General features: G+C 36.9%; 1 protein-coding gene across 8 annotated transcripts in view; it reads left to right on the plus strand.

Moving 5' to 3' along the window:
• Positions 1 to 24,287, plus strand: part of SEPTIN10 (septin 10) — a 74,996-nt gene that overhangs the window by 19,640 nt on the left and 31,069 nt on the right. For 7 of the 8 annotated variants that reach the window (XM_078056672.1, XM_078056671.1, XM_078056675.1 and 4 more), the window contains 4 exons: positions 3,178 to 3,246; positions 9,387 to 9,507; positions 9,902 to 10,097; positions 16,445 to 16,631. In XM_078056672.1, the coding sequence (XP_077912798.1) occupies positions 3,193 to 3,246; positions 9,387 to 9,507; positions 9,902 to 10,097; positions 16,445 to 16,631 (558 nt within the window). In that variant the 5' untranslated portion in view covers positions 3,178 to 3,192. Of the gene's footprint in view, positions 1 to 3,177; positions 3,247 to 3,575; positions 3,714 to 9,386; positions 9,508 to 9,901; positions 10,098 to 16,444; positions 16,632 to 24,287 lie in introns of those variants that run through there. The other variant, XM_078056674.1, reaches the window with a different exon arrangement.

Raw genomic sequence — 24,287 nt, forward strand, 5'->3', positions numbered from 1 at the left:
TGTTGAAACAATGTGTTCAGTTAGGTACTCAGGATTTGGAAACACTGTATATGTAGTGATTAAGTCACAAGGCCAGCTTCAATAGATTATATTTCCCAGAATGTACAGAGGGAGATTGTTGTTAGTATTCTATAAAATCCAGTCATGATACATACCTGTGTATCTGTGAGATTGCATTCACAATCCCAGTATGTGTGTGTGTATGGTGGGGGAGCACTTGAAGGTGCCAAAAGCACTACTCTCTTGCTGCAGTGGTAAGGTTCTCCCTTTCATCATACATGTGGTCAAAGCTGTTCATTGAAGCATAGTTTATTGTAATTAAAGACTAGGGACTGCTTAAATAAAGATAGAGATCCACATATATTGTCATATATAAAACAATACTATACTACTGAAGGAATGAAGTAGATCTGCATAACAGTGAAACAGTCTCCGTGAGAGATTAAGGGGAAACATCACAATGCAGAGCAATAGGCCACTACCATTTTTATAAATTAAGACACCTGCATATTCACATACACTCATACATGCATGGTCTGTCTCTGCAAAGGATACATAGGTCTGCTGAGGTACTAGTAAATCAAGGGTAGGAGAGGAACTTATTTTGCACTGTTTTCTTACTGGCACTGTTTACATTTTTCTTACTACATGCATATGAATGCTACTTTTTAAAAAATGCCACATTTCCTTAGTATCTTGTCCTGCACTGAAAAGTAGCATAGCAACTTTTGAGGCAGCATTGCTTTGAAATTCCCACTTCTCTTTTACTTCTCTTCCCCCATTCCTCACTGTTGCAAACAGTGAATATTTGTTTGGTTTGTAGCTTGGGACAGTAGTGGAAGGAACATCAGCTTTGCAGGCAGATCAGACCTGTGTCTACAGCTTATTGGCTTTTATGATTTGGGGTATGTTCTTTAACCTTTCAGAATCCTAATTTTCTCATGTAGGCTGTCAGAATGAGAATATGTATAGCTCAGAAAATAAGAAATGTACTTAAATAAGAATATGTACTTAATGAGCTATATAATGATTGGCATATAACAGGAACCCTATAAATGATAATTATTTCTATTTTAATTGGATAACTAAGGGACTTGTTCAAATTTTTAAATACCTGTTTTCCTAACTCTACTGAAATTGGATCATTAACATTTGTATTTACCCTGGCATGCTTCTGGGGAATACACCTAATTTTGAGTATCTTCTTGGCTCCTAGAATATTTTTTTAGTGAAATAGCTTATTTTCCCTTTTTAATCCTGTAAAGTCTTTTGTTTTTTTTAATTTTTAATTTCAATTCAATTTAATTAACATATAGTTTATTATTAGTTTCAGAGGTAGAATTTAATGATTCATCAGTTGCCTCTAACAACCAGTGCTCATTCCATCAAGTGTCCTCCTTAAAGACCAACACCCAGTTACCCCATCCTCCCCTCCATCAACCCTCAGTTTGTTTCCTATGGTTAAGAGTCTCTTATGGTTTGTCTCCCTCTCTGATTATGTCTTATTTTATTTTTCCCTCCCTCCTCCATGCTCCTCTGTTTTGTTTCTTAAATTCTAAGTATGAATGAAATCATATGATAATTGTCTTTCTCTGATTGACTTACTTCATTTAGCAAAATACCTTTTAGTTCCATCCATGTCTATATATATATATATACCCACAATGTGTATATGTGTATACACACATCATACACACACATCACATCTTATGTATATGTGTATATATATTGTTTATCCATTCATCTGTCGAGAGACATCTGGGCTCTTCCCATAGTTTGGCTATTGTGGACATTGCTGCTATAAATATTGGGGTGCATGTGCCCCTTTGAATCACTATGTTTGTATCCTTTGGATAAATACCTAGTAGTGTAATTGCTGGGTCATAAGGTAGCTCTATTTGTAGCTTTTTGAGGAAGCTCCATACTGTTTTTCAGAGTGGCTGCACCAGTTTGCATTCCCACCAACGGTGTAAGAGGGTTCCCCTTTCTCCGCATCCTCGCCAACATCTGGTGTTTTCTCAGTTGTTCATTTTAGCCATTCTGACTGGTGTGAGGTGGTATTTCACACCTGTCAGGTGGTTTTGATTTATATTTTCCTGATGCTGAGTGATGTGGAGCATTTTTTCATGTGTCTGTTGGCCACTTTTATGTCTTCTTTGGAGAAACATCTGTTCATGTCTAATGCCCATTTCCTGACTGGATTTTTTGGTTTTTTTGGGTGTTGAGTTTGATAAGTTCTTTAATGGATCTTGTATACTAGCCCTTTATCTGATAAGACATTTGCAAATATCTTCTCCCATTCCATAGGTTACCTTTTAGTTTTGTGAACTGTTTCCTTTGCTATGCAAAAGCTTTTTATCTTGATGAGGTCCCAGTATATTTTTGCTTTGTTTCCCTTGGCTTTGAAGACATGTCTAATAAGAAGTTGGTGTGGCTTAGGTCAAAGAGATTGCTGCCTGTGTTCTCCTCTAGGATTTTGATGGGTTCATGTCTCAAATTTAGGTTTTTCATCCATTTTGAGTTTATTTTTGTGTATGTTGTAAGAAAATGGTCCAGTTTCATTCTTTTGCATGTCATGGTCTAATTTTCCCAACACCATTTGTTGAAGAGACTGTCTTTTATCCATTGGATATTCTTTCCTGCCTTGTTGAAGATTAGTTGACTACAGAGTTGAGGGTCCATTTCTGGGTTCTCTATTGTGTTCCATTGATCTGTGTGTCTGTTTTTATGCCAGTACCATACTGTCTTGATGATTACAGCTTTGTAATATGGCTTGAAGTGTGGAACTCTGATGCCACCAGCTTTGGTTTTCTTTTTCAACATTCCTTTGGCTATCCGGGGTCTTTTCTGGTTCCCACTGTAAAGTCTTCTAAGTAAAAGTAATGTTCTTTGTCTTCCTGGATGTAAATGGGAGTTTACTCTTTTATAGAATTTTTGAATATTTGGGTAAGTATGTTGATTGTAAATTATATGTTGAATATTATATATTATTTACTTTTGCATATATTTATCCAGCAGGAAAACCATGTTTTAAGCATGAGTCAGTTGTATAGATTGCAAGTCAAAACTTGGTGATAATGATAATATTAGAATTCCTGTTTAACATAGATACGTTATTTAGATATAAGGTTTTCTGGAGTAATATCTGTTTTAATTTTTTTTTTTTTTCTTTTTCAGCTCTGTCAGTCTCACATGCCAACAAAAACAACTTGTCTGTCCTCACAAGTATCTGATGATGAACAGAAAGTGAGTATATCTTTTAAATAGATCCATATTGTACTCTGCATACCTCTTGGATTTCAAAATAACTACTCAGAGACCTGAAAGACTTTTGTTTGTACCTTGAATATAAATTAACTTTTATGTTGATTGAAATTAAAAATCAATAATAGATTGAATAATTATTGAGTGTTTTCAGTGTCTCTTTCTTATGGGACATTGAAGCAAATTAAAACTCTTAACTGCTTCCACAGCATTCAGTAGGAAGACTAGCACTGCTTTTGCTGGGCATACTTGCAGAACTTGGTGGATGGAGAGAACTCCTTTAATGACAGAGTGTAGAAAGTCGCTGGATGGCCCTGTCAGATGCCTTCCTGAGTGCGAGATCAGCCCTTAAAGGTTCTTCTAAGTGTGCCTGCATAGGAGGGATGTGTTTTGGTAATTCATACGAAAATTTATATTTAAAAAGAGGAGTAAATTTAACTTGGTGAAAGGTGAGTTGATGATTCTTTAAGTAGAAAATCTCAAATACAGGTTAAGCATCTGCCTTGGCTCAGGTCATGATCCCAGGGTTCCTGAGACTGAGCCCTGCATTGGGCTCCCTGCTCAGCGGAGAGCCTGCTTCTCTCTCTCCCTCTGCTGCTCCCCCTGCTTGTGCTCTCTCTCTCTCTGTCAAATAAATAAATAAAATCTTAAAAAAAAAAAACAACAAAAATCACAAATACAAGCATGGATAATTCAATAAGATTAAATGATTTTCTTAGTTTTGTGCTCATTAAGCCTCTTCTTGTTTTTCCCTCTTCCTTCACACATGCTAAAGGCTCCATGGTTTTGATAAATTGTAGTTTGACCACCAAACTACCATCCTTTTTATCTTTTTTTCACTCTTTGGTAATAATAGTCTGCCCCATCTTTATTTTATCACCTTGCAGACCTTTGGAATTACTCTTTATCTGCTTTCTAACACATTGCTCTGCTGAAACTGCTGTCACAGTCACTAATACTTTAGTGACTAATCCACTGAATGGTCATTGCTTAATCCTCATTTTCTCTGGCCCCTCTTCTTCATTTTTGAAAAGCTTCTTTTAACATGACCCTAAAGTCTTATAGCTTTAGAACTAGAAGGGATTCTATAGATCATTTAGTTCGACTTTTATCTGATAAGCATGTGCTTATCAGGTAAAAACTAACAAGTATTACTCTAATCTTCTTGAATACTTTCATGACTGGGAAGCATGGTGTTTCTTCTCTCTTAATAATAAAGACAACATACTTACATGACTAAAAGGTATTCAAAAAGTAGAAAAGAGAAGAATATAGTGTACTAGTTTTCTATTGCCCTGTAACAAATTGCCAGAATTTAGCTTCTTAAAATAACACCTATTTATTAGCTTATTGTTTTGTAGCTTAGAAAGTCAGGCCAGCACAGCTGGCTTCTCTGCTCAGGGTCTCACTCAGGATATTGGCTGGCTAGGTTCTTATCTGAGGCTCCTCTTCCAAATTCTTTCAGGCTGTTGGCAGGATTCAGTTTCTTGATGGCTGGTTGCTATCAGCTCCTAGAGAACATTCTTATGTCCTTGCGCTATAGCTCTCTGTCATTCATACAAGACGGGAGAACCCAAATGTCAAATCCCTTTCAGGTTTCAAATCTCTTTCACCTGGAAGCTCCCAGTCCTTTTTAAGGGCTCACCTGATTAGGTCAGGCCCACCCAGGATAATCTCCCTTTCTCAGGTTAACTGATTTGTGACCTTAATTACATCTACACAATCCCTTCATAGTAGCACCTAGATTAGTGTTTGATCAAAAAAAATAGAAGGTGCGGGTACACGAGGGACCATCAATCTTGGGGTCCATGTTAGAATTTTACCCACCATATACAGTAAAAAGTGAATCTTTCTCACCTCTACCTCCCACACCACTCCCTCCAAGTCCATTCCCCAGTAATAACCACTCTCAATAGTCTGTCACTACCCTTTGAAAGATTTTTATCCATATTCATATATATGAGAATATATGAAAAAATATACTTTTATTTTTTAGTCAAATCACAGTAAATACATCACTTAGTTTTTGAGACTTACCCATATTGTGGCATATATCAGTAGTTTAGTATTCCATTGTATGGATATACTACATTTTATTTCTCCATTCACCAGTTGTTGGATATTTGGGTTGTTTCTGGTTTTTAACTATTTGGACTAAAGCTGCCAAGAACATTCATGTGTATTTTTATTTATCTTGGGTATCTACAGGTAGAGTTTTTTGGTTGTATAATAATGTGTATTTAACTTTATAAGCAACTGCCCACCTGTTATCCAAAGTGGCTTTCCAAAGCATTTTGCTTTCACACCAGCAAATGTATCAGCCTTTTAAATTTTTAAATTTTCGCTGTTTTGGTGGGTGTTCAGTGATATCTTATTGTAGTTTTTTTTTTTTTTAAGATTTTATTTATTTTTGAGAAACAGAGAGAGAGAATGGGTGAGAGCATGGTGGGGGCAGAGGGAGAAGCAGACTCCCCATTGAGCAGGGAGCCCAATGTGGGGCTCGATCCCAGGACCCTGGGATCATGACCCGAGCTGAAGGCAGACGCTTAACTGACTGAGCCACCCAGGCACCCACCTTACTGTAGTTTTAATTCACATTTCCCTAATAACCAGTACTGTTGAGTACTCTCTCATTTGCTCATTGGCTATTTTGTTATCTTCTTTGTGAAGTTCTATTCGAGTCTTTACCCATTTTTTTAAAAAACTGGATTGTTATTACTAAATCATTTGAATTCTTCATGTATTCTGAATATAAGTGCTTTGTCATGTATATATGTCAAATATATAATATTTTCTTTCAATCTGATATACATATTCCTTGATGATCACAAGTTTTTAATTTTGATGAAGCAGACAAATAGATAATTTGATTGTCACAGTACCACACTTCCTGGCGATTGTAGCTTTACCATTAGGTAGTGTAAGTCCTTCAACTTTGTTCTTTTGCATAATTGTTGTAGTTGTTCTTAATCACCTACATTTCCATATAGATTTTAGAACCAGATTGTCAGTTACTATATTGATAGCATAGAGATGAGTCTTGCTCTTTTATCCAGTCTGACGATTTCCTTCTTTTAACTGAAATGTTTAGACATTCATTGTCCAGAATGGTAGCCACTAGCCACATGAGGCTATTTAAATTTAAATCAGTTAAATAAAATTTAAAAGTCAGTTCCTCAGTTGGATTAGTCACATTTGAAGTCCTCAGTATCTGAATGTGGCTGGCTAGTGGGTTCCTGTTGCACAGCTCAGATGTAGAACACTTCTACCATCATAGGAAGTTCTGTTGGATATCACTGGTTTAGACCATTTACATTTAATTTAATTATAGATTTGGCTAGGTTTAAGTCTGCCTGTTTGCTGCTATTTTCTTTGTCCCATTTGTTCTTTCAGTTTTCTTTTTTCTATGCCTTTTGGATTAATATTTTTATGATTGCATTTCACCTTAACTATTGACTTACTGGCTATATCTCTTTGGTCTTTTATTTTTTTTAATAGTAATTGGTGTAGGCTTTAATTTATCACACATATCTTCAAACAGTATTATAATACTTCATGTATAGTATAGAAACCTTACAAGAGTAGCTCTTCATTTCCTTTCCCATGTGTTGTGCTGTCACTGTCATATATTCTGCTTCTCTGTGATTACAAATTCTGCAGTACATTGTTGTTGTTATTGCTTTAAACAATCATATTTTCAAGAAATTAAAACTAACCAAAAAATTCTCTTACAATTACCCACATTTCTACCTTTCTGGCAATTTTTATTTCTTTTTGTAGATATGATGTCATTTTCCTTTCTCTTGAATAACTTTTAACATTTTTTTTTTTTTTTTTTTTTTTAAAGATTTTATTTATTTATTTGACAGAGAGAGAGATAGCGAGAGCAGGAACACAGCAGGGGGAGTGGGAGAGGGAGAAGCAGGCTTCCCGCCGAGCAGGGAGCCCGATGTGGGACTCGATCCCAGGACCCTGGGATCATGACCTGAGCCGAAGGCAGACGCTTAACGACTGAGCCACCCAGGCGCCCTTAACATTTCTTATAGTATAGGTCTGCTCTTAGTGAATTATGTCAGATTTTTTTTTTTTTTTTTGGTCTGAAGATGTCTTTCTTTGGCTTTCATTTATGAACGATATTTTCATTGGATATAGAATTCTAGGTTGTCATTTTTTTTCTTTTGCATTTTATTGATGTTCTGTTGTCTTATGCTTTGCATTGTTGTTTATGAGAAACCCGTAGTCATTTTATATGTTTCACTGGTGTGTAATATGTCTCCCCACATTTGGTTGCTCGTAAAGTTTTTCTTTATCTTTGTTTTGAAACATTTTGTTCTAATGTGCCTAGTTGTGGGTTGCTGTGGATTTTTCCTGTTTGTAGTTTGCTAAAATTCTTGGATCTCTTAGTTCATGTTTAGAAAATTGGAAAATTTTCAGTCACTGTCACTTGGATATTTCCTTCCCTCCCCCAGTCTCTCCCCATCTTTTCTATATGGCATTCCAATTACAGGTATGTAAGACCATTTGATATTGTCCCACAGTTTTTTTGGACTCTCTTAGTTTTATCTTTTCTATAAGAGGTTGGCTTGGACTGATAAAGATATTTAACTTGGATATAACTATTGAACAAGTCTTTCCTTCCATTGTTTGATCTGCTGTTAATTCTGTTCAATATGTTTTTTATTTCAGATGTTGCATTTTTCCTTCTAGGAATTCCATTTGTTGCCTTTTGTTGTTGAGAGCTTTCATATCTCTCTGGTAATTCGCCACACATTATACCTATCTCCTTTTCCTGTAGAAAAAGAGGGTATTTTTTCTTCTTCAGCATATTTATCATAGTTATTTTAAAGTTCTTATCAGCTGATTCAATATCTGGTTAATTTGTGGATCTTTTTCTGTTGACTTTTCCCCCTGACCGTGAATCACATTTTTCTGCTTCTTCCTCTGTAGTAATTTTTTATTGTATAGTAGATGTTGTGGATGATACATCATAGCGGTGCTGGATTCTGATTTCTTCTTCTGAAGAGTGTTGACCTTGGTTCTAGCAGGCAGTAAATTACTAGCTTCTTGCATTGTTCATGTTGAGCCTTGGTTATACACTTTGTTAGGGCAGGTCTATTTCATTTGTGTGCTAGGGAACATTTCTGATTCCTGGGATGTGATCCTTACTCCTAAAATGTCCATATAGGTTTTTGGTGGAAAGCCTGAAATGTTTATTAAGCCCCTTTAACTTACAGAGTTAAAATTCAAGCTTCCCAGGATGGCATTCTTGAAACCTCTACATAGTTCCTTCCAATTTCCATTTCCCCCTTGCTAGGCTCTTTGTGTTCCCCCTGTTCTTGTGCAGTTCAGCAGTCAGCCAGAGATTTGAGGGGAGTGCACTTGCAGATTTTGGACTCCCTCCTTTCTGTAATTTTCTTCTTCAATTTTCAGCTGATCTACCTGCCCTTATTTCCAACTTCTCAACCCAGTAAGACTACCACTTCCATCCTGAGGTCTGTCTTTGAGCAGCAGTGACTGGGGTATGCCCTCAGAAAGACCTAGAAAATGTGCATCTCACTTTACATGGTTCCTACTCCCAAGAGACCTCCAGTGTCTGTTGGCCTTTGGTTGCACTCCATTGACTTGGAAGAATAGATTATAATTGTTATTAGCAGCTGACATAAGTTATTCTGCCATTACTGGGAGCTGAAACTGTAATTTTGTATTGTACTTTTTTCATGTGACATTTTAATGTAAAATTTAAGTTACTGAATACTTATCATAAACATTTATAATAACTAAACATTCCATTTCGTGAATGACTGCCATAGTTTACATGAGTATTTTCCTAATTTTTGGAAATCAAGTATTTGAATGAAGAGAATAAGAAATGTGTATGTGTTTTCAGGGTCTGGAAACAGGTTTCTCACAAATTTACTTAATATAGTTGTATCTTGGTGAAGGTCTAATGATCATAAAATCTTTAGTTTCTTTGGTAAAGTATATTTATCCTTTCAAATGTGCCTACATCCTATTTTAGTAAGTTTTTTGTTTTTAATTTTAATTAAAAATTTTAATTTAATTAATTTAATTTAAAACAATAATTGTTTTAAATTATTGCCATTGTCTTTGTTTTCCTTTAGCAAAAAAAAGAAAATATTCGTTCTTTAACTATGTCTGGCCATGTTGGTTTTGAGAGTTTGCCTGATCAGCTGGTCAATAGATCCATTCAGCAAGGCTTCTGTTTTAATATTCTCTGTGTGGGTAAGTGCCAAACTCTTCCTCTAAATTATTCCTTTATATTCCTTGTGTTCTCTTCACTCTTAGAAGCAGTATGATGCTCATGTTATTAATTTGAGATCATGATTGCAGATTTTTTTCAGTTACTTAAATTCTGTCAGTTTTGTTTTTCTTAGCTGTACTGCTTTAAACTTTTTTATTCTGTAAACATTTCAGGGCTTTCTTCAGAGTTCTGAGTAACTTAGCATACATACTCACTTTTATGTTCTGCTAATGACTCAGTGGACTAGCCTTAACTTGTATATCTTTCAGCATTTGGAATGTTTGAAATATTTGGGATCCTTGAAACCAGTCTAAGAGTTCTATTTTTTCTCATTTGTCCTCTGCACCTGTGAAGATGTACCTTTGTTTCTTTCAGGGGAGACTGGAATTGGAAAATCAACGCTGATTGACACATTGTTTAATACTAATTTTGAAGACCATGGATCCTCACATTTTTACCCACATGTTAGACTTAAAGCCCAGACATATGAACTCCATGAAAGTAATGTTCGATTGAAATTGACCATTGTGAATACAGTAGGATTTGGTGACCAAATAAACAAAGAAGAGAGGTACATGTTTTCTTATTGTAATTGTTTTATTTCAAGACAGTTGTCTCGTCCCATGAGCCATGATTTGGTTTTCTACTCTGGAAATTCATACCTTTTCTTCCCAGACTTTAACTTTTTTTTAATAAATCAGCAATGTTTTATTCTTAACAAATTGACATTTTTCTATCCAGTTGTCTTAAATTTTTTTTAGCATAATTTGACTCACATTATTGAAATGTGTACTTTGACAGAAATTGTTTTAATTATTTCCTCACATGCCAGTTTGGTGTGTAATAAGTGATTTGTTCTAATTTTGAGGCAGGACTTACTTTGTTGAGGGGAAAAAAGTAAGACATACAATGGCAAATATATAATGGCCAAATCCATGGTGCATGAATTTTTGTGTGTGTGAAATTCTAAGCAAATCAGCCAGGTCCATTATTAAGCATTGCAGGAAAAGTTTGATAGTGAAATTGTTACTTATATTTTATATTATGTCATTCTTTCTCCTATGGTATTATAAAGAATGATTATAGACTGTGTATGAAATTTAAAATATGAAGCAGGGAAATAGTTTGGGGTTAAGCAATAACTTCTTGTTCTTTTTCCTTTTTGAAATTCATATATTTTCATTGTTAGAGGTAATTTTTTAATTTCCTAAAGTTTGCTTTAGAGGGGAAATAGTTTGCATAATTGATTCCCTTTATGTGACTTAACGTTGGCCTTTCAGCATATTTATGTGGACTTTTGAAGAAGCAGATTAGTGGTAGAGTCAAAGGCCTGTGACATGTTGCTTTAAATCTTCATAATTTCCTTATAGTTTTCAATGTAGTGATCTTATACAGCTTTACTTAAATTTATTATTAGATATTTGGTGTATTTGATGCTCTCATAGATGATATCTTTTAGAAATACTTCATTTTCTATTTGGTGTATAGAAATATAATTGATTTTGCATACAGTGACTTTTGTAAATTCTCTGATTAATTCCAGCAATTCATCTCTAAATTTGTGTAGATTTTCTATGTATGTATAATAGTGTAATCTATGAATAATGACATTTATATATTTTTTTCAGTTCTTTTGTTTCTTTTAAAATAAGTTTTATTGGGGCGCCTGGATGGCTCAGTCATTAAGCGTCTGTCTTCGGCTCAGATCATGATCCCAGGGTCCTGGGATCGAGCCCCACATTGGGCTCCCTGCTCGGTGGGAAGCCTGCTTCTCCCTCTCCCACTCCCCCTGCTTGTATTCCCTCTTTCACTGTGTCTCTCTCTGTCAAATAAATAAATAAAATCTTGTAAAAAAATAAATAAGTTTTATTGATGTATAATTTACACAGAATAAAATGCACTTTTTTTTTTAAGTGTACAATTCAGTTAATTTTGACAAATACATAGTTTTGTAACTACCACCATGATTATAACATAGGAAATATCCATAGTCTTGGGTTCTTTCCTCACATGTATATGCAGATTAGTGCTTCACCACAGACTGGAGGGAAGCGCTGTCTGTCTAGATCATTAGCACTTCTGTTGGTGCAGCTGCCTTCTATTCAGTGTTCTTGCCTACAAATTCTAGTTGCCTTGGCCTCCTTGAACTCCTGTTTCTGTCTCCTCAACTTGGTGAGTCCGCCAGGCTCTGTGCTCTTTTGTGCTGTGCCCTGGAAACTTGTCTTCAGGCAGTAAGCTGGGAGAATCAAAAAGCTTTCCTCATTTATTTCCTTTCTCAGTGAACACAGTTTTATACTGCCTGTTGTCCAATGTCTGAAAGCCTTTTTCGTGTATTTTATCCAAGTTTCTAGTTGTTCATAGTGGGAGAGTAAATCCAGTCCCGGTTACTTCATTATGGCTGAAGACAGTTTTAATTTTTCTTTCTTCCATTTTTAAAACCTGACTGCACTGGGTAGGACTTACAGTATTATGTTGGATAGTCAGTGGTATTAGTGGGTATCTTTGGCATGTCGTGATGCAAAGGGAAAGCTTTATTTTTACCATTTATTATGCTTGCTTGCTTGCTTTTTTTTTTTAAGTTGGAATGAGGAAGTTCCATTGTATTACTAGTAGAGTTTTATTTTTTATCATGAAAAATATTATCAGATATTTTTTGTTTTTGCATTCTGTAGAGAAGATTGTACATTTTCTTCTTTAATCTTTAACAAGATGAATTTTAGTAACTGATTTTTCATTGGTAAATTAGCCTTCAATCTTGAATATCATTTTGTATTCTTTTTATATTATGCATAAAATTAGAGTTATTTTTCCCTGAAGTGATTGGTGGAACTCACTAATAAAACCATCTCGGTCTGGAGTTTTCTGAGGTTTTTAATTACTAACTAATGTTCTTTAATGATTATAGGCCAATTTAGAGTAGTTTCTAGAGACAGTTGGAATACTACAGTGTTCCAAGAATCTGTCCATTTCATCCAAATTTTCAAAGATATTTACTTAAAATATTTGATAATATATTCCTAATATCTTTTTATTGTTTACATCATCTGTGATGATATCTGCATTTCCTTTTCTTTTTTTTTTTTTTTTTTAATTTTTATTTATTTATTTATTTATTTATTTATTTGACAGAGAGAGAGGCAACACAAGCAAGGGGAGTGTGAGAGGGAGAAGCAGGCTTCCCGCGGAGCAGGGAGCCCGATGCGGGGCTCGATCCCAGGACCCTGGGATCATGACCTGAGCTGAAGGCAGACGCTTAACGACTGAGCCACCCAGGCGCCCCGTGCATTTCCTTTTCTGATTCTGGTTATTTGTGCTCGTTTTCCTTTGATCAGTCTCAACAAAGCTTTGTTGGTCTGTTTTTTTTCAAAATTTGGCTTTATTATTTGTCCTCTCAATTTTATATTGTTTTTTTTCCTACTTATTTCTGCTCTTACACCTATAATTACCTGTCTTTGGGTTTTGATCTAATTTGCTCTAATTTCTCATTGATTCTCAGCCTTATGCATTACTTACTGATGTTTGTTTTTTTCCTTTGGTTCTCATTCATTGTGCTTTTTTTCTTATATGCTTGGTTATTTTTTTAATATAGTTCTCATGGTCTTTGGAAAAGTTTTTGCAGAGATACTTTGAGTCTAAGATGAAGTTGTCTTCCTTTGAACAGATTTGGATATGCTTATGTTAGGCCCCTGTTGGCTTTAATACTCTGAGGATCCTTACACTCATTTCATGGCTCAGGGTTCTCAGCATCAAAGAGGCATTGTGAACCTGGGCTGTGGATATGTGTGAGAGCAGACCTGTGGCTTCAAGTTCTCAAGGACTTTTTTTTCCCCTTTTATTTTCCCTGCTTCATTTAGTGCCAGGGCAACCTTTCCTATAGAAACTTGGGGAGAGGGGAGGAATTGTAGGTTAATTTCTAGTTCATTCTTACCCTGAAGGTGTGGCTTTTAGGATCTCAATTCAGTTTCTTAATAGATTCCTACCTGTGTGGGCCCTGGGCTTTGATTTTTTCCTTCTTGTCCTGTGAGTCCTTCAGAAGTGAAGCTCAAGAACTAGATTGACAAGTGGCCTCAGGACGAAACTAGCACTGATGCTTTTAGTGCAGGGGTTAGTAAACTCTTTCTGTAAAGTGCCAGATAGTAAATATTTCAGACTTTGCGGGACTTATGTTTTCTGTCCAAACTACTCAACTCAGCCATTGTAGCACAAAGGAGCCATAGGCAATACATACACCTGTGAACAGAGCTGTGTGATACAGGCATCATCTGGACTTGACCCATTTACTGACCCCTCCTGTAGTCCTCTGCTCACCTCTCTCAGGCTCCACTCTCTCTTCAATTTTTTTAAATTTTATTTTATGTTATGTTAGTCACCATACATTACATCATTAGTTTTTGATGTAGTGTTCCATGATTCATTGTTTGCGTATAACACCCAGTGCTCCATGCAGAACGTGCCCTCTTTAATACCCATCACCAAGCTAACCCATCCCCCACCCCCTCCCCTCTAGAACCCTCAGTTTGTTTCTCAGAGTCCATAATCTCTCATGGTTCGTCTCCCCCTTCGATTTCCCTCTTTCATATTTCCCTTCTTACTTTTTTTTTTTTTTTAACATATAATGTATTATTTGTTTTAGAGGTACAGGTCTGTGATTCATCAGTCTTACATAATTCACAGCACTCACCATAGCACATACCCTCCCCAGTGTCCATCACCCAGCCACCCCATCCCTCCCACCCCCCACCACTCCAGCAACCCTCAGTTTGTTTCCTGAGATTAAGAGTCTCTTATGGTTTGTCTTCCTCTCGGTTTCATCTTGTTTCATTTTTTCCTCCCTTCCCCTATGATCCTCTGTCTTGTTTCTCAGATTCCTCCTATCAGTGAGATCATATGATACTTGTCTTTCTCTGATTGACTTATTTTGCTTAGCATAATACCCTCTAGTTCCATCCATGTCGTTGCAAATGGCAAGATTTTGGGGTTTTTTTGATGGCTGCATAATATTCCATTGTGTATATATACCACATCTTCTTTATCCATTCATCTGTTGATGGACATCTTGGCTCTTTCCATAGTTTGGCTATTGTAGACATTGCTGCTATAAACATTGAGGTGTACATACCCCTTCGGATTACTACATTTGTATCTTTGGGGTAAATACCCAGTAGTGCAATTGCTGGGTTGTAGGGTAGCTCTATTTTAAACTTTTTAAGGAACCTCCATACTGTTTTCCAGAGTGGCTGCACCAGCTTGCATTCCCACCAACAGCGTAGGAGGGTTCCCCTTTCTCTGCATCCTCACCAACATCTGTCATTTCCTGACTTGTTAATTCTAGCCATTCTGACTGGTGTGAGGCGGTATCTCATTGTCTCTCTTCAATTTTGACCTGGTTAATTCCTTATCACTTTATGAATACTTGGAGGTTTTTAAGGAGGTGGTTTTTATATTTTAAGCCATTGTCTTTTGTTTCATTGGAAGACTGAGTATGCAGTGTATTAGAAATGGAAACCTAGGGCAAATTACTATGGAAGAACTCCTAATGGTATGCTATTTATTTAGCAGAAAATGTTTTGGTCTTCATTTATGACAAGTGTAATGCAGCACAGTCAGGTAGAGGACCGTTTATGGCTATTAGGTCATAAAATGGGTCATGTTACTGATCTCTTTCAGGTCATTAATAAACGCTTCTTTGGATTTTTTTTATGTTAAATATGTACTTACAGATTAAGTTTTACTATTTTATTATTTTGGGGAGGGAATCATGTTGGATCACATTTAGACAAGTTTCCCAAGGATAGTGTTCCTGATAGTGAATACTCGTGTTCCTAATACTCTCTCTCATAATGTTCAAAGTACATGCTAGGTGTCATGGAGAACAAAGAAGTATAAGATACTGTCCCTGTCCTCACATTGTTTACCATCTGCATGGGAAGAATAAGGTATTCCATGACATTAAAAGAGGTGATGATCCTTAAGGACTAGAAGGATCAGGCAACTTTATGGAAGAATTCAGTTCTATGCACACCTATTGAGTACCTCAGCTGCACAAAGTACTGCTCCATTTGGGCTACAAAGATAATTATGTGTCCACGGAATTTGATAGAGGAACTATTTGCTATTATTTTCACTTGGACAGCCAGATTTACTTAATAAGAATAGTTAAGAGTAGAAAGTTGAATTGTGTAGACAGTTTTTAATATATCAGAATGAAGCGGAACATTCACAAACTAAGTTGAATGCCCATGCACATGCAGTGTGATATGATTTGCATCTTGAAAGATGAATAGAATGAAATAGCTAGTGGGAAAATGGCATGCCAGGAGGAGAAGTGATCTAAGCAAGGACGCAGAGCACAGAGTGTGTGTGCCTTTCCTTTGTTTATAATTAAACAAAGATAAAATCATGCCTGCATTACTAGTTACTTTCCATTTGATGTACACCTTTCCTCCTTACTTTGTTGCTGTTCTTCATGCCTTATGAATCAGATTTAAGAAGCAAGGAGTCATAGAATTTGACTTAAATATCTTTTAAGTTATTAATACTCATGCCTTTTCTCAGTTAAATAATATGTCCAGTTTGGTTATAGTTAAGTGCCTGGCCTCATTCAGCAGTCTGACAAGTATGGGAACCCTTATCAGAAAGGGGAGCAGTGTATGAATGAATGTGAGAATGACTCCAGGTACATTCATTCAGTTTCTATAAAGCAATTTAAAGTACAGGTTATACTGATGGTTTTGAAGTACTATCTGTGCATGCATATTCTGTGAAATTTGTTTTATTACTAAAGTTCTCTGTTTAGCAAAGATAGTAGCTGTTTATTAATTGGTAAAAATATAGATCTCACACCTTAGAATTACAGAAATACCTTACTAAGGTAGAGTAAATATATTGTATTAAATACTTAAATATTTATTTTTTCAGCTACCAACCGATAGTTGACTACATAGATGCTCAGTTTGAGGCCTATCTCCAAGAGGAGCTGAAGATCAAGCGCTCTCTCTTTAACTACCACGATTCTCGCATCCATGTGTGCCTCTACTTCATCTCCCCCACAGGTCACTCTCTGAAGACACTGGATCTCTTAACAATGAAGAGCCTTGACAGCAAGGTGGGCTTGGAAAAGGACTCAATTTATCATGCTTTAATATTTATTTTGAACTGTTAAATACCTTTACAATATGTATATGTATTTTAATTTTTATTCTGTGCATTTTTAAAACATTTGATAAGTTTCAATCTTAGGTTATTTTCCAGAGAAATTCAGTTTGGAAGATGCGCTGCAAAGAAAATACATTAACAAAACTTAAGTCCTTTTTTAAGTGATTAAATTGCATGGCAGAATTTATTTGACACTAATTTTACTTTATGACGCTGGTGAGAAGAAGTTCGTTGACAAAGATTAAGGTCTAATGTTTCATCATGTGTTATAATAAATTATGTTTTAATTTGAACCATACCAAGAAAACCTATTTTTGAATTTCTGAGCCAAGGAGTGATATATAAATTCAGGGAGCTATAAAAAAATAATATCTACAAATTAACTTACCTTTTTTTTTTTTTAAACTGTGTAAAAAGGTGGTTGAAGACTTCTATCTTGTACTAAAAAAACTAGTTTTCCCATAACCTCTGATGGTGTGAGAAATGCAGCTTTCATTATCCTGCCTAATGATTTTATGAGATAGGATTCAAGAAAAAGGGCATTCTCGCCAGTACTACTTTCTATATAGAAATCAGTATGGAAAGCATAAAGCTGCCAGTGAAGTTGTGATTGATTGACTTTTGGCTAGTTGCACAGTCCTCTGGCTTTAGCAAAAACTTGATGAAGCTTACATGATAGTCTCCTCATTTGCTCAGATGTTATAACCATTTATCCGTATTCTCATAGTTGAGTCTGATTATATGGAAGCTCATAAAATCCACATAAAACCAAGCGTGTGCAAGTTTGTCTTAGCTAGACAGAAGCAACATGATGTAATCTGTATAAACAGCATAGAATTTGGTGTCAGTGGAGGCTGGTTTTAAATACTGGCTCTGTCACTTAATAGCTTTGTGTTCTTTGGCAAGTTTCTATAGTCTCCTGAGCCTCAGTTTCCTCACATCTAAAATAAAAAATTAAGGAGAATAATACCTACATTGGGGGCAGATGTGAGTGTTAATTAAATTGATAGCTTGTCTTTTGTTCCTAAAAGCAGAATACTCCACTGCTTGACATGAAAGTTACCTTATGCAAACAGTGACAGGTTACCATCAGTGTAAAACATCTTTTTCCCTCCCCCTAATATACAAATAAACATATGTATAGCTTTCAGTGTAGCTTTCAGTCTGTGATGTACACTCCCAGCCTAATTATAGTGATATTCTTGGCTAGGAATGCCTGAGGTAGTCCCCGCAACTATATTATTCATAGCAAGCCCCACAGACATCCTCCCCAGGGCCAGTGTCATGGCTGGACCCAGCCCTTGTGGCTCTTACTACAATCTTAGGATACACTTCAGGCAGATACCATCAGGGAACTTTGAAGAACAAGGTCTATATTACTTACAGGTCCTGGAGGGTACATAGCATGCTGAAGGGCCACACAATGAGGTCGAGTGTGAACCTGGGCTCTGCCTTTATTAGGGTTGAGGGTTGGGTGTCTAGGGTTTCATAAGTTCACTCTTTGTCGGCAGATTTAAAGCATAAGAGTGGGATTAGGGCATGCTCAAGTGGTCAGTTATCCAGGTCACCCAGGTTTTTTAAAAGGGGAATGTTATGGGTGGGGGTGGCTTTGTGCCTTATTCATTTGCTAGTAGCTGTGTCATACGGCTGGCAATATGTTTATTCGACATGGATGTCTTTGAAATGAGTACCTTGACAATCAAAAGCTTAATGTCAGACACTTACACTACAGCGTGGTTTTGCTATTTATTGTGGAAGCAATTATAAGTTATTAACTTGGCATAATTTATTGACAGTCTAAGTATATAATGAAACCAAGAACTTGGCATCAAATTTTTATGTACTATAATTTAGCATGAAAGCTGGTAAGTTTTCATGGGTAGATGAAAAAATCTTTATCTCCTGTGGAGCATATTTATAAGACTAATAAATCGAATATACATAGTAAGTGTGAAATTGGAGAAGAGCAAGAAATTTAAGAATAGAATTGATTTTTACTTTTCATTCTGAAAATTACATTGATATTTCACTCTCTTGATACTAGTTAGCTTGAAATTTTTCACTAAAACCAACTAAATAACCAAAAAAACCCAAAAAACAAACAAAAAAACCCCACAAACCTACAAACCCCTAGATTTGCGGAGACATCAATCTTTTGTGGGACTAATGTTGCAAAGTTGGTCTTTATGACCCCACATTTTTTCCTCTCTGGCCAGTGATAGGACTTTAAGGCTGAGAATGTCATGAACACTTTCAATTGGTATTCATAAAATTTCCTTCCTTCAACATCTAGGTAGAAGTCTCTCACACAGGGTGCAGATTGGATGGAGTCATTGGGGAGGGGACCTGCCAAAATGAGAGGCAGAAGAAGAAACTCGCCTGCTTCAAAGTTTTGCCCAGGGATCAATTACCCTGATTATTTAGTGCTTAGATTATTATTTTTTTTTCATTTTCTTTCTTTATTTTTTATTTTTTAAATTTTATTATGTTATGTTAGTCACCATACAACACATCATTGGTTTTTGATGTAGTGATCCACGATCCATTGTTTTCGTATAACACCCAGTGCTCCATGCAGTACGTGACCTCCTTAATACCCATCACCGGGCTAACCAATCCCCCCTCCCCCCTCCCCTCTAAAACCCTGTTTGTTTCTCAGGTCCATAGTCTCCCATGGTTCATCTCTCCCTCCAATTCCCCCTGCCCATTTTTCCCTTCCTTCTCCTAATGTCCTCCATGTTATTCCTTATGTTCCACAAATAAGTGAAACCATATGATAATTGACTTTCTCTGCTTGACTTATTTCACTTAGCATAATCTCCTCCAGTCCCATCCATGTTGATGTAAAAGTTGGGTATTCATCTTTTCTGATGGCTGAGTCATATTCCATATTGTATATATGGACCTTCTTTATCCATTCATCTGTTGAAGGGCGTCTCGGCTCTTTCCACAGTTTGGCTATTGCGGACATTGCTGCTATGAACATTGGGGTGCATATGGCCCTTCTTTTCACTACATCTGTGTCTTTGGCGTAAATACCCAGGAGTGTGATTGCTGGGTCATAGGGTAGCTCTATTTTTAACTTTTTGAGGAACCTCCACACTGTTTTCCAAAGTGGCTGTACCAACTTACATTCCCACCAACAGTGTAAGAGGGTTCCCCTTTCTCCACAACCTCTCCAACATTTGTTGTTTCTTTCCCTGTCCATTTTGGCCATTCTAACTGGTGTAAGGTGGTATCTCAGTGTGGTTTTGATTTGGATTTCCCTGATGGCTAATGATGATGAACATTTTTTCATGTGTCTGTTAGCCATTTGTATGTCTTCTTCAGAGAAGTGTCTGTTCATCTCTTCTGCCCACTTTTTGACTTGATTATTTGTTTTTTGGGTGTTGAGTTTGAGAAGTTCTTTATAGATCTTGGATACCAGCCCTTTATCTGCAGTGTCATTTGCAAATATCTTCTCCCATTCTGTGGGTTGCCTCTTTGTTTTGTTGACTGTTTCCTTTGCTGTGCAGAAGCTTTTTATCTTGATGAAGTCCCAAAAGTTCATTTTTGCTTTTGTTTCACTAGCTTTTGGAGATGTATCTTGAAAGAAGTTGCTGTGGCCGATGTCAAAGAGGTTACTGCCTATGTTCTCCTGTAGGATTTTGATGGATTCCTGTCTCACATTGAGGTCTTCCATCCACTTTGAGTTTATCTTTGTGAATGGTGTTAGAGAATGGTCGAGTTTCATTCTTCTGCATGTGGCTGTCCAATTTTCCCAGCACGATTTATTGAAGAGACTGTCTTTTTTCCATTGCATGTTTTTTCCTGCTTTGTCAAAGATTATTTGACCATAGAGTTGAGGGTCCATATCTGGGTTCTCTATTCTGTTCCATTGGTGTATATGTCTGTTTTTGTGCCAGTACCATGCTGTCTTGGTGATCACAGCTTTGTAATAGAGCTTGAAATCAGGCAACGTGATGCCCCCAGCTTTGTTTTTCTTTTTCAGCATTTCCTTGGCGATTCGGGGTCTTTTCTGATTCCATACAAATTTTAGGATTGTTTGTTCCAGCACTTTGAAAAATGTCATTGGAATTTTGATTGGGATGGCATTGAAGGTATAGATTGCTCTGGGTAGCATAGACATTTTAACAGTGTTTATTCTTCCGATCCATGAGCATGGAATATTTTTCCATCTTTTTGTGTCTTCTTCAATTTCTTTCATGAGTGTTTTGTAGTTCCTAGAGTATAGATCCTTTACCTCTTTGGTTAGGTTTATTCCGAGGTATCTTATGGTTTTTGGTGCTGTTGTAAATGGAATTGTTTCTCTAATTTCTCTTTCTACAGTTGCGTTGTTAGTGTATAAGAAAGCAACTGTGGGCGCCTGGGTGGCTCAGTTGGTTAAGTGACTGCCTTCGGCTCAGGTCATGATCCTGGAGTCCTGGGATCGAGTCCCACATCAGACTCCCGGCTCAGCGGGGAGCCTGCTACTCCCTCTGACCCTCTCCCCTCTCATGCTGTTTCTCTTTCTCTCTCTCGAATAAATAAATAAATAAAATCTTAAAAAAAAAAAAAAGAAAGGAAGAAACTGATTTCTGTGCATTGATTTTGTATCCTGCTATATTACTGAATTGCTGGATGAGTTCTAGTAATTTGGGGGTGGAGTGTTTTGGGTTTTCCACATAAAGTATCATGTTGTCTGCGAAGAGAGAGAGTTTGACTTCTTCTTTGCCAATTTGAATACCTTTTATTTCTTTTTGTTGTCTGATTGCTGTTGCTAGGGCTTCTAGTACTATGTTGGACAACAGTGGCGAGAGTGGGCATCCTTGATGTGTTCCTGATCTTAAGGGAAAGGCTCTCAGCTTTTCCCCATTGAGGATATTCGCTGTGGGTTTTTCATAGATGGATTTTATGAGCTTGAGGAATGTTCCCTCTATCCCTATACTCTGGAGAGTTTTAATCAGGAAAGGACGTTGTATTTTGTCAAGTGCTTTTTCTGCATCAATTGAGAGGCCCATATGGTTCTTCTCCCTCCTCTTCTTAATGTGTTCTATCACATTGATTGATTTGCGAATGTTGAACCACCCTTGCATCCCGGGGATAAATCCCACTTGGTCGTGGTGGATGATCCTTTTAATGTATTGTTGGATCCTATTAGCTAGGATTTTGTTGAGGATTTTGGAATCCATATTCATCAGGGATATCGGTCTGAAATTCTCCTTTTTGATGGGGTCTTTGCCTGGTTTGGGGATTAAGGTAATGCTGGCCTCATAGAATGAGTTTGGAAGTTTTCCTTCTGTTTCTATTTTTTGAAACAGCTTCAGTAGAATAGCTATTATTTCTTCTTTGAATGTTTGGTAGAATTCCCCAGGGAATCCATCAGGCCCTGGACTCTTGTGTTTGGGGAGGTTTTTGATCCCTGCTTCCATCTCATTACTGGTTGTTATTGGCCTATTCAGGTTGTCAATTTCTTCCTGTTTCAGTCTTGGCAGCTTATAGGTTTCCAGGAAGGCCTCCATTTCATCCAGATTGCTCAGTTTATTGGCATATAGTTGTTGATAATAATTTCTAATAATTGTTTCTATTTCCTTGGTGTTAGTGGTGATCTCTCCCCTTTCATTCATAATTTTATTAATTTGGGTCCTTTCTCTTTTCTTTTGGACAAGTCTGGCCAGTGGTTTATCGATCTTACTAATTCTTTCAAAGAACCAACTTCTAGTTTCGTTGATCTGATCTACTGTGTTTCTGGTTTCTAATTCATTGATTTCTGCTCTAATTTTAACTGTTTCTCTTCTAATGCGTGGCTTAGGCGTCGTTTGTTGCTTTTTGTCTAGTTCTTTAAGGTGTAGAGTTAGTTGGTCAATTTGGGATTTTTCTGTTTTTTTGAGTGAGGCTTGGATGGCTATGTATTTCCCCCTTAGGACCGCCCTTGCAGTATCCCATAGGTTTTGGACCGATGTGTTTTTGTTCTCATTGATTTCCATGAATTGTTTAAGTTCTTCTTTGATTTCCTGGTTGACCCAAACATTCTTGAGCAGAGTGGTCTTTAGCTTCCAAGTGTTTGAATTTCTGCCAAATTTTTTCTTGTGATTGAGTTCCAGTTTTAGAGCATTGTGGTCTGAGAATATGCAGGGAATGATCTCAATCTTTTGGTATCGGTTGAGACCTGATTTGTGACCAAGTATATGGTCTATCCTGGAGAAAGTTCCATGTGCGCTCGAGAAGAATGAGTATTGTGTTGTTTTAGTGTGGAATGTTCTGTAAATATCTATGAGGTCCATCTGGTCCAATGTATCATTCAAAGCTCTTGTTTCCTTGTTGATTTTCTGCTTAGATGATCCGTCCATTGCTGAGAGTGGAGTATTGAGGTCTCCTACAATTAACGTATTGTTCTCAATACGACTCTTTATTTTGGTTAACAGTTGGCTTATGTAGATGGCTGCTCCCACGTTGGGGGCATAGATATTTACAATTATTAGATCTTCTTGTTGGTTAGACCCTTTCAGAATGATATAGTGTCCTTCTGTGTCTCTTATTACAGACTTTAGTTTAAAATCTAATTTGTCTGGTATAAGAATTGCTACCCCAGCTTTCTTTTGAGGTCCGCTGGCATGGAAGATGGATCTCCATCCCTTCACTTTCAGTCTGGATGTATCTTTAGGTTCAAAATGAGTCTCTTGTAGACAGCATATGGATGGGTCCTGTCTTTTTAGCCAATCTGCAACCCTGTGCCGTTTTATGGGAGCATTTAGGCCATTTTCGTTGAAAGTGATTATTGAAAGATATGAATTAATTGTCATCATGTTGCCTGTGAAGACATTGTTTTTATAGATTGTCCCTGTAAATTTCTGTTGTATATCACTCTTGGGGTCTTTCTCCTTTTATAGAACCCCCCTTAATATTTCTTGCAGGGCTGGCTTAGTGGTCACATATTCTTTCAGTTTCTGCCGGTCATGGAAGCTCTGCATCTCTCCATCCATTCTAAATGAAAGCCTTGCCGGATAAAGTATTCTTGGCTGCATGTTCTCATTTAGTACCCTGAATATGTCTTGCCAGGCCTTTCTGGCTTGCCAGGTCTCTGTGGATAGGTCTGACGTTATTCTGATGTTCCTCCCTCTGTACGTAAGGAATCTCTTCCCCCAACTGCCCTTAAGATGGGTTCCTTGGTTCTAAGATTTGCAAATTTTACTATTACATGCTAGGGTGTTGGCCTGTTTTCCTTAATCTTAGGAGGGGTCCGCTCTGCCTCTAGGACACGAATGTTTGTTTCATTCCCCAGATTAGGGAAGTTCTCAGCTATGATTTGCTCAAATACATCTTCTAGTCCTCTCTCTCTCTCCACTCCTTCCGGGATTCCAATTATTCTGACATTCGAACGCTTCATGGTGTCACTTATTTCTCTGATTCTATTTTCACGGATTCTGAGTTGTTTTTCCCTTTTTATCTATTATATTGTCTTCCAGGTCGCTTATTCATTCTTTTGCCTCAGTTACCCTAGCTGTTAGATTATCTAGATTGGATTGGATCTCATTGATAGCATTTTTAAGTTCTGCCAATTCACCTTTTATTTCTGCCCTTAGAGACTCTATGTTGCCATTAATTGATTTCTCCATTCTAGCCATTG

Source organism: Halichoerus grypus, chromosome 10, assembly GCF_964656455.1.
Source record: "Halichoerus grypus chromosome 10, mHalGry1.hap1.1, whole genome shotgun sequence".
NCBI classification, from domain to species: Eukaryota; Metazoa; Chordata; class Mammalia; order Carnivora; family Phocidae; genus Halichoerus; species Halichoerus grypus.